Source organism: Wyeomyia smithii, chromosome 3 (genome assembly GCF_029784165.1).
Source record: "Wyeomyia smithii strain HCP4-BCI-WySm-NY-G18 chromosome 3, ASM2978416v1, whole genome shotgun sequence".
Classification (NCBI taxonomy): Eukaryota; Metazoa; Arthropoda; class Insecta; order Diptera; family Culicidae; genus Wyeomyia; species Wyeomyia smithii.
The window spans coordinates 51,067,915-51,079,592 of NC_073696.1; the positions used below are offsets into that span (position 1 = coordinate 51,067,915).

General features: G+C 39.2%; 1 protein-coding gene across 2 annotated transcripts in view; it reads left to right on the forward strand.

Moving 5' to 3' along the window:
* The window catches only part of LOC129731222 (T-box protein H15-like), a 106,787-nt gene extending 96,283 nt beyond the window's left edge, over window positions 1-10,504 (forward strand). For both annotated transcript variants that reach the window (XM_055691054.1, XM_055691053.1), the window contains one exon: window positions 8,969-10,504. In XM_055691054.1, the coding sequence (XP_055547029.1) occupies window positions 8,969-9,527 (559 nt within the window). In that variant the 3' untranslated portion in view covers window positions 9,528-10,504. The remainder of the gene's footprint in view (window positions 1-8,968) is intronic.
* Window positions 10,505-11,678: the final 1,174 nt, after the last annotated feature.

An 11,678-nucleotide genomic window follows, 5' to 3' on the forward strand; every position in this document is an offset into this window, starting at 1 on the left:
CCACGGCCAAAAATATATTTGTAAGATCATTGGTGGATAAAAATTTTTTGTAATTCAAACAGAAAATTGATTTTTGTTTTAAATTTTGAAGTATATTCACATTACTTTTGAGATAGAACAGAAAAACAAATTTCTTAAAGTAATCGATGCTGAAAAATCATATCATTTTGAATTTGAAATTATAAGGACATCTAGGAAAACCAAGAGGCTGCCTAGCCTGAATATGTTTTCTACCACATAATTCATCGTATCGAATCTTTGTCTGTTAGTGATGGAGTGATAAAAATTGAAATTGATGTGATTCAAGTTAATTTGGGCAGTTACAAAACAACGAATCCAACATATTGCTGATTGCATTTGAAAAGCGAATCACAGACAACGTGCACGTCAGATTAATCGTATACCAGTCAGCCAGAGCGAACGCGACAGAATGCCTTCGTTAGTCGTATCTATACAGTCTATCACGTTCACTCTCGTATGCTGGTATACGATAAATCTGGCGTGCAAGTTGTCTGCAATTTACTTGCAAGTTGTCTGTAATTCGCGTTTTAGCGGAAATTTGCAACATAAATTTTTCTACAACACCCACCTCCACAACGGTAGATCGGAAAAGGGTAGTTTTTCAATACAATGTTACTTTTATATGTCCTATTACATGTTCGTAAAAAATTAAGAAATTTTATTTGGATATTATCGGCTCTCAAGCACAGAAAATTTCACTCACTCTCATTATTTGTAGCAAATGATATCTTTTATTCAAGACATTGCTTTCAATCATTTTCACTCGCATGCAAGATCTCTATAGAAACTCTGCCGACTGTTTTTACCTCTAATTGTTTTGAAAACTAAGCCATAAGTAATTTTTCGCTAACGCACACTAGTAAACGTGTAAAGCCGTGTAATGTTGCTTTTGTTTCTTCCAAACTGTAAATCTTCGCACCTCATTGTTTCGACATTTTATTACGTTTTTGCTATATTTAGTCGATTATGTTCAGTAGCTTCTAGCGATTACTGGTCGCGAATAAAAATTTAATTCAGAACAGAGTGTAAAACATATAATAAGTGTTCAACGGAATATTTGTCTAGCTGCTAGAAACGAAGCATTGCAAACAAAACAGCGATTTATTTATGTTTTCCTTAACGAGTGGAACTAACACATTCGTACGTAAGTAGATCTATTTTCTGTCTGTCACTTAACTTTCATTTAATGGGGGATCACGTGATTGTTGAAAAAAATTGGAGATAGTATTCAAGACATGACCGCATGGCCGGCGTAGAACTACACAGTTAGAAAACTTTATGTCGAATCGCATGTGAGGAATTGCCTTTATCGCCTAAGATAAAAAATTCCAAACATTTCACGCAAATTTAAACGATATTCCACGCAATTTTCCAAAAAAAAAAGAAAACCGTGGTTTACATCAGAAGCAACTGAAATTTGAATGACACTTAGTTTTCATGGTATTGACAAATGCATTGTTTAGAGTGTTACATTATTCAGTCATGAAATCTACTATTGCTTGCTCAAATCTAAAATCTTATCATTGAATTAACGCTGGGATTCTACTGTATGAGAATAACACAAACAAACTCCATATTTATCAAACTTTTTCAACCAAGCAATATTCCAAATCGTCACGATAAATCAATCCCCGTGCTTCTCACGTGCTATTGGCTTTAAATTTGCACATAAAAGTACGACTGAACAGAATAAGAAAGCATTTCATAATCTAGCGCTTGAGATATTTCAAAAAAACTATTAATCTTCAATTTCTTGTTTAGTTGCCTTGAGAAGAACAGTCTGCTGTTCAAAATCGTATATGCTGATCGCAACATTTGTACTGCCCTGACAAATAAAAGCACTCTTACAGTACACACTGAAAAGAACCACGCAGCTGCTGGACATGTGACCAACTGGGCAAATAACTTGTTTAGGCCGAAAGCAAATTCGGAAATCCAGCTGATACTGGCATAGAAAATTCGCAAGACTTTATAAGGGGTTATATACCTTTTTTGCTCGAAAAAAGGGGACAGTTTGGAATTTGTTTTTAAGATTGTTTCACCTTCCTGTTGCAAGTTATTTTCTGAAAGTTCAGTTAATAAACAACAAAAAAAATCACATTTGTTAATGAGAAATACCCAACTGATTGTGGAGTAATGGGGACCCAGCAGGTTAATTGAAATAAAAAAACTCACATTATTTCATTGGTTCAGAAGTGTGCCGGGTATCTGAACGATCATTTTCATAAGAATTTTGTTTTCAGTGTAAACGGGAACGTATTTCCCGAAAAGAACTTGTTTTGAGCGTTAAAAATTGCATAAAAATATTTTTTCCAATACCAAACATTGAAACAAATACAATAGGCTCAGTAGTTTTTTCGCAATCGTTAACACGGCAAAGTCGTTTTTCAAAAAACAGCATCCCGAGATAAACGCGTATAAAGTTACAAGTTTAGCTCATGCGATCGTGACGAGGCGCGCTTCAAATCGCAATGATTTTTTCCTATTTCTCAGATGTTTATGAAAATTTGTGAAAATGTTCTCTATAAGTTGTACCTTAAGATAATGCAAAAAAATTTTCTCGAGTTTTCAAAAACTAAGAGGGTATATAACCCCTTAAAAAGATTGTAACGTCTAAAAAGAAAGTATGAGAGCTATTGCCTATGACGCAAACGCACACTGCAGTATGTGATGCGATCTAATCGGCCAGAAGTACACATCGCAACACTATATTTGCCCGACACACCTACCTCAACGAAAAGAGCGATTAATTTTCATAAATACTGTTTCTTTAATTTTCATAATTTTTTCTTCTTTAAATTTTAATAAAATCTTCTTTTTTTATTTTTAATAAACTCTTCTTCTAGTCGTGGGTAATGTTTAAGCTGTCGATCAAGAAATTGGTGTTTGAAATCCAACCAGTGGTAGAGACAATGTAAGCGTTTGAAAATTATGTGTGCGACGCGGTCTAACCATCGAGAAGTACACATCCCAATGCTCTGTCTGTGCAGCACCGCCGCCCAAGTAAACTGAGTGATTGGTTTTCATACTTCCTCTATTTATAGTAAGCTAGCAAGCAACAAAAAAGAAGCGAGCTTGTGATTGTTTGAAAGCTGCAAAACTAAACTGAAATTAATGATTTTTGATTCTAATTTTCACTAATTTACCATCACAAAAACTCACGAGAGGACACGAATGCGTTTTAATGTAAAGTGTTTGAAATTAATGAAAAAAAAATCGCAAAAATACGCAAGTTATCATACCGGTACATTCTACGGTGTCAAAATCGAACAGTGTTGTCAGATTTTCACTCTGCCCTACTTCTCTGTACAAAAGCAGCTCACTTCTTTAAGTGTTTTTGACTCCACTTGGTGGACAATTTTCCTAGAACTTACCCACAATTGCGTGTGCAACGCTCGGCACACCGAGGGTTCGCGCAATTCCGACCGCTCACAAGAGCATCGCGAGACGTTCGCCTAATAACTGAGAAACCGTCCTCGCCTTCTCACACCGACACTTATGCTTAATTATCATATTATCATCCAATTTAGCATTCACACCGTGCGATACAAAAGTATGAGAGTTGGCCCTTTTGCGTCCGTTTTTTTCTGTAGTTTGTTGCTTTGTCCGTAACCGCTCTAATAACCGCTGAAAGGTCCACCCGAACGCCCCTAAGATTCGTTTTCGTTCTGGCCCCGCATCAAACACACATGCGAAGTTTAGGACTTCGCACAGATTGAAGAGTTTCTTCAAGCAAAAGACCGCCGCCGCCGCCTGGGAGATGATGATATGGTTAGGTGTGAAGTTGATTGGTCCGAGCCAGGGCAAAGTATCACGCAATCTTCCCGCGAAGAAAACATGCTTCGATGAGACGTGATAAGTATCCCCCGAGGGGCCTCCGACCAGATGAAAGAGCGCAAAGCGCTGCAGCAGAAAATCGATCTTTTTGATTCGGGCCCTTTTCCCTCGCTGGTCCCGTAACCCAGCGAGAAAAGGGCAATAATTGCAGCTTCTATTAATGTTACCTAATATCTTTTTAATAGATGGATTCACGTCATCGCTGAAGAACCTTCCGGGGATTGATCCTGGACCAAAATTCATTCATGAATCTCCCTTTGTTTTCTCTAAACTCGCACACTCATCTGCGAGCGAAGCTTCCTAGATTCTAAAAACCGATTCGAAGCTGTTTTCAATTTCACACGATCATAAATAAATTAAGAGGAACCTGTGCATCCGAAGCCTGTGCCCCGCCCTTTTTACCGCGCGGAAAACGAACCCTTCGACTTTTACAACCTATCATCATCCTCGTCCTGTGGTCCGCCCGCTCGCGAAACGGTTGCTGATGCTGCTGCTGCTGGACCACGGCGGCCGAGTGCCAGTGCACAGAGTCTCATCCGTGGCCTGGTCTCGTTTCGGAATTTTCGTTTCTTCCCTCCTGCCTTCTGCGACCCCACCACGTGTGTACTGTTGAAGCGCGTTTTCATCAAAAGCCAATATGCCGCCCTGTAATTTGCGCCGGTGCCGCGCGTGATGATATTAGCCAAAGGGTCCAGCCTCTCTTTTCTGTCGTCGTCGACATCATCGTCGTCGTCGTCGTAGTCGTCGCCAGATCTTCTGCTGAATGAATCCCGAATCAAGAACGGACGGACGGACGGACACTGAACCGGAATGCCGGGCTAAAACGGGTGGAAATATCGATTTTTTCACTCCAGCTCTTCATTCCATTCGCGTTCGGAACCGGGCCTGGTTGAGTGTTGAAGGTCGGTCCTTGGTGCGGGTGGACGGACAGAACGAAACCTGTCGAGGAGCTGAGAGGGACGAGCAGCAGTGGCACTTCAACCGTGAACGCGTTGCCTGCCGGTCTGTCTGGTTCGGTTTTTGGGACCCAGGCACCGAGGCACTTTGCTCGCCGTGATATGCATGTGCATGTGCTGTGTGCAGTGGCTAAAGACAAAAGAACCTCGGCCGTTGCAAAAGTGGAACTTTCCGATGGTGGATCGCTGATTAAAGGCTTTTTCCTCTTGGCTGCATTCACCAGCAAACTGGGAATGATGACGACGATGAGGATGATGATGATGATGACGACGACGGTACAAGGAAAACGCATCATCGGGGCAGATTTCTTCACACCTCGTGTACAACAAATTAGTGGCTTTCTGCACAGGAACTCGCCGATTGAGGAACCGATGAGAGGAGAACTATCAACGCGGGCTGTTTTTGATCGCGTGATTGCATCGCCCGGCTGTCTTCTGGTGCATCTCGCCCAGATTGACGTGCGGCGGACGGACGGACGACGCACGTGAGGAATGTGATTTGCGCGGCCATGGGCTTCCGGTGGCCGGGGTCGTGACTCTAGCAAGTTGAGAATGGGTCCGGGTGCGTATGTGCGTATTTCGAATAGTTACTGGGGAAATGCTTTTTGTTTCAATATTTTGTCTTGTTCACAGTTATTATAGCTGAAAACTTTCGCGGTACACTACGAATCGTTCTTTTGAATTTTTTTTTTCATTTGAAGTTTTTTGATACTACATAGATGGTTTGCTATTAGGTATAACCACGGATAACAGACATCCAAGCTAGAACAAAAAACTCCAGAAGTCGCGTGTAAGGTTTCAAATTCTTACTCGTTTGGAATGCTAATGACATCTTTCTGCAACGTGCGACTTTAACCACTTTAGTGATGGCAGCGCTGGATTATAGTCAAAGGACGACGCATGAAAATTCATACAGATTATGGTTGAGGTTTGTGTATTTTTTTCATATCAACACCAAAACAAAAAAATTTATCGCAAATATAAAGTGGGATTGAATAAAAATGTCGATTTTGTACAAATCACGACTGCTCAAATATTCTACATTAAAAAACGGCAACCCCTTCGATAGTATTGATAAGAGTTGGAAAACTATCTTAGCGCCACCATACGGCGTATTGCGACATGCTAAAAAACCGTTGCGCCTTCTTACACTTGAAGCAGAATTAGCTTGGATGTCTGTTATCTGTGGTATAACTGTCAACACAGCACAAATGAAAACTTGTACTTCTCTTACCAAAACCTGCTGAATCCGTATTATCGCTCTAAACACAAAATTCACTAGCTTCAACTAGAAATTAACGTGAAAAACACTTTTAATGTAAATTTTTATTAAACATGCACCTTGTTAGCCGTGCTGCCAACTCTCGCTCGTTGTAAAAAAAGTTTATATTTTAAAAATATACAATTCACTGTACATTTTGAGGTCGACTGATTTCGTAAACAAAAAAAAGTCGATATTGAATGTTTTTGCGAGTAACGCCTACGATTTTCTTGAACGTCATTTCAAAACGCATACATTGTATGCAATGTTGAACAAAAGTTAGTTCGCGAATGTGCTGTCAAATGTTGTAAGTATTGCTTCAGGTTATTCTGAAGCAGCAAATTTTTGAATCATGCATTGTTATTTATTCCGTATTGAGAATCAACAAGCCTTTATACCTTCAAGCACCGATCATTTTTCTTGCAGCCGTTTTACCATTATATTCTGTAACCGTTGGTGTTAAAATGATAATTGATCATCCAGCTCGAACTTCAACACCCAACAAAATTATACCTATACTAGCTGACTCGGCAAACCTCGTCCCGCATTTTGTTTTTTTTTTTTCATATTCAAATAGGGTATCGAACGTATTCGTCAGTCGTTTTCTTCGGCAGCTTTTCTGCAGCAATCCTACGGAGAAACCTGCCGAAGAAAACCACTGACGAAGACGTTCGATACCCTAATTTTAAACATTCTAAATTGATTCCACATACTTCCAGAGATTGACCTTGCGGTTTATTTATAGTCTGCAAATACATGACGAATCGTATATTGTATACGTTCAAAGTCAGAACAACAAATTGTTTGAAATGATTGGTTTCATAGAAATGAAAACATCCTCGCCATAAGATTTGTCTTAAAGTATCGTTGCTTGTAATACATTGGTTTTTAGATGCTTTACGACAAATTTTGTCTCATTACATATTTTGGTATTGGTTCAGGTTTCGAAGTATGATCCGTTAGACAGTTAGTTATTTTTTCATGATAATTTATGCAATCATTCATACAATATGATGATTTTCTCGAATTTCGTTCTGAGAGATAAAATTCCTATTGTCGACATCGTTGTTTTTCACCGCTAGGATATCAAATGCACTCAATCATGTTTGACATGATTTCGAAAGATATTTAATATTTGCCGTTCTCTTTCATCGGTATTAGGCGGCAGAAATTTCGCGAAAACACTTCTCTGAAAATTTTATGGTGGCCCTCAAAAGATAAAAAATAGCATTGCTTTAATTATTGGTAACTGTGCATCATTTCGATTGAGAAATGCCCATATTAGTTGGTATTTGATCATTTTTAATTGTTTTCAGAAATCGAAAGTCGTTACTTTGTATTTAAAAATGTAATTTCGAATCAATTTCTGGCCACTGGACATCATTCTGGTTTCGAAAATTACCATACTGGTGGTATTCGAGCATTTTTAGGAAAAATTTAAAATAGTGTCCCGAGTCAATTTTAGGCTTCTATGCATTATCTCGACATATTCGGTCATCTAGTGTTATTCCCAGAGAGCGGAAGTCGCCATCTTAGAGTTCCAAATAGAAAGTTGAATCAATTTCTGGCCTCTAGGCATCATTCTAGTTCCGGAAATATCGATATTGGGTGGTCTGTGGTCATTTTCGATTGTTTTTCGGAAAAATTGGTTGTACTATGTGTTTTATTTGTGTGGGACTACCTCCCCCTTTTTAGTCGAGAGGGGTGTCAAATAGTCATCATAGAAACCTCACTTTCCAAATTTGGTTCCATTTGCTTGATCAGCTCTTGAGTTGTATAAAAGTTTGTGTATCATTTGCATGATAGCCCTCTTTTCGAGAGAAGAGAGGGGTGTCAAACCACTATAAAATCATTTCTTGTCCCCAAAAATCTCCATATGTCAAATTTTGTTCCATTTTCTTGATTAGCTCTAAAGTTAACCGAAAACTTGTGTTTTATTTGTATGAGAACCCTACCTTCCAGTGGAAGGAGGGGTATCGAACCACCTTAAAATATTTTCCCGGCTCCAAGACCCTTACATACAAATTTTCATGTCGATCGGTTCAGTTGTTTTATAGTCTATATGGATCAAACAGACATAAATCCATTTTTATATATATATATATATATATATATATATATATATATATATATATATATATATATATATATATATATATATATATATATATATATATATATATATATATATATATATATATATATATATATATATATATATATATATATATATATATATATATATATATATATAGAGCAGATGTTAAAATTACAATCTAATTGAATTTCATATTTCAACGATTTTTGGGAAAAAGTTATTTCTAAACTGACTTGTTTTGAATGCTTTCTCGTGTTGTTAAAAGGCTGCTGAGCCAATATCGACCTTAATTTCATTTTCACTGCTTATATGTATTACGAAAACTGTTCCATGCCAACTTTTGCCCTACATTACCCCACATATAGGTATTATTTATGCCAAGTGCAGTGCTCTAGCAGCAACTATTTCTTATCGCCGATTGTGTTGTAGTGCAATACTTTATAGTTATGAACATGTTAAACCATACTGCGCAGCCTTGTCAGAAAACGTCCAAGCTTCCCCAATCAATCATCCCATCATCAGCTTCGCAAGGCCGCGCTCCGCCTACGCGCCGTAACCCAAGTGGAACTGCTGCAATATTAGTTTTCTTTATTTTATATTACTGCGCACTGTATAAATTACGTGCGTTTGCGAGTGCCGTACCTCTTTTTGCCCCATATTTACGCACCATCTCTTCCCAGCCATTCGCTTGCCGCAGACCGCCATTCTCATTATCATTTTATAATTGCCTTCCCGCCCGTGAAACGATGCACTAACACTAACTTTGTTTTTTCTTCTGTTCTTCTTCTTTTTCAGGGATCCCATGGACGCTTTACTACTTGAGCAGCATCTCCGTTCGCCACTGCGCCTCTTTCCGGATCCGTTGATGGCTCAATTTGGCGGTGCCGGACAAGATCCGGACGGTGCTCAGGCGGCCCTCATCGAAAAAGCACGTCAGCACCTGCAGATGTGGGGTCGTGCCACACCCTACGGAGATCTACTAATTCCACAGATGTACCAGCGACCGAATCTAGGCGCCCTAAACCTGGGCCATCTCTGGCAGAGCCAGTGGCCATCGCAGTTCCCACCAGGCTTCCTCCCGAATGCTGCGGCCGCAGCCGCCGCCGCAGCTGCTGCAGCTCCTCCACCACCTCCTCCGCGAACAACACCCCCACCGGCAACTCAAACCATGGCCAGCCCTGCCAGTTCTGCCGGTTCCCCTTCGCCGGATCTTCGTGCAAAGCATTTCACCCGCTTCAGTCCGTACCAAATCCCGCAAGCTCACCTCCATCATCCTTCGCAAGGTCTACCACCTTCCGCCTCATCGTCTGCGCCTCACCAATCGTCGCCTTCACCGCGAAGCCCCTCCAACTAGAGCGCCAACATTGGATCCACTAACAGCAGCAGAGGCTTCCTCGCTGTCAGCACCTTTGGGCAGCGATTTTCGAAGCAAATAGCGAAATCAGTATTATCAACTCCGAACCCAATCTCTCGCAACTAATCAAGCATCACCCGCCAACCTCCATCTGTAAATACCACGATCGCGATCACATTTGCACTACTAAATGCAAAACCGACAAATGGTGTTATTTATTACTTTCCGATACCGCGATCGGCTCGATTGCAATCCTGCAACGATCGAACGTTTTGTTTAAGTAAGTAAATAAATACGCGAACGCTATGGGATCTCCTACAGTAGATTAAAGACAATTTTTTTTCCCTTCGAAAGGTAACAAACTATCAAAACTAGGTAAGCTGTTAAAATTGATGTGTGGGGAGACCGTGTGCATGTGTAAGTGTGTGCGAGTCTTTTTTTCGGAAATTGTTTCTATCGGTTCTGTAAATAAAAGTGATTATCGATAATTTAATAAGAACAAAAAAACGAGTTGAGCACACACACACAAACACAACTAGCAAATAGTATTATATGCGTTAGCCACTAAGTAAGTAATATATTCGAATCGCTGGTAGGGTGTATCGTGTTCCTCAAAATAAGTATGTTTCTCATTTGATGAAAATGGTAATAAAATTTAATAGACGAATGCCGGAAAACCAGACCGACTGGTTGTTGTAGAAGAAAGGCAAAAACGTAAAAAAAGTGTTACGAATGGCAATATGTATGTATGTATTGCAGTCGTACGAATATTTGCAGTTGCAACTTTTATTAAGCGATGATAAATAACTTTAAAAGTAAACTGCTAATGACATGCGTACATTTAGATACCGGATACATTATCACACTCACAGTAAGAATGGGAATGCTGTAATGGGATTAAGCTATAAATTATCGCAAATTTATGTACTTGAAAAAACACGAGTTCGATGTTGTATAGGCAAATTCATGCAAATAAATATTAGTACTATTGAATAAATGCGCTTGTGTTTTTTTTTGTTAATGATCTGAACACGATGACCTATCTAGCCCTTTGGGTAGCTGCTTCACGCTTAGCTCGTCAGCTGCTTTTTATGCGTTTTTTATGGGTCACACCTTAACATGCTGATAACAACGGTATGATCTCTTATTTGGGTATGATAGATTTGGATAGCTTACCCATTGAAGCTATGTAGCAGAAAACCCGGGCTGAGTCTACAAGTGTTGTAATTAGCAAGATCATCATGTATTATGCTAAATCTGAAGGTCTCAGTTCATGTAATTTTTATCTACAACACATTTTTGATGTTTAAATATATACATAGTCACGGAAAAGTGTTGCTACAGGTATGTGAAGTTTGGAAACCTTTCCTAAGCGGATGATGGACTACAAATGCACGCTTGTTTGCGAAATAACTGTGCAGCTTTTTTTCTCGAAAATAAGCTCGACTTACCTTGAAACACCTCATTGACGATGTTATCGGTGGTCACACCATCCGAATCGTGCAATAAAACGTTTCAACTTTACTAGGTTTCTCCCTCTTGTGCTGCAGTTTTTTTGTTAAAGTCCCTTGTAATTAGTGGTTTCTTTTATTACCAATAAACACGCGAAATCTATGCGAACTAATAGGCACCTTTATTTTCGCGAAACACATTTTCAAGGTAAGATGCAACATTTTTCGTGCTTGCACTAAGAACAACAATAAAACCCATGATGTGCTGCTAATTATGTCGAAGAGCGCTTCTTGTTTAGTTGCGCTAATAAGCGTGCTAAATGAAACTGTTTGTGAGTCATACATACCCATCCTAAGGGGTTATATTCCTTTTTAGTTTTCAAAAAATCGAAAAAAAAAATTATTGCATTATCTTGAAGTACAATATTTTGAAAACATTTTTACAAATTTACATAAAGATCTGCGCAAAAGAGAGAAGGTAAGAGCGATTTGCAGCGCAATTTTCAGCGTCAGAAAAAACGCTCCCGTTTGCACTGAAAACAAAATACTTACAAAAACGACACCCGGCACACTTCTAAGTAATATAAGTTTTGTGATTTTAGTTGATCTGCTGCGTCGCTATCGTAAACAGCGCATACCTCTGACAAAAAAAGATTTCGGGGAAACGGCAATAACTCCCCAAATAATTGGTATTTCTTAT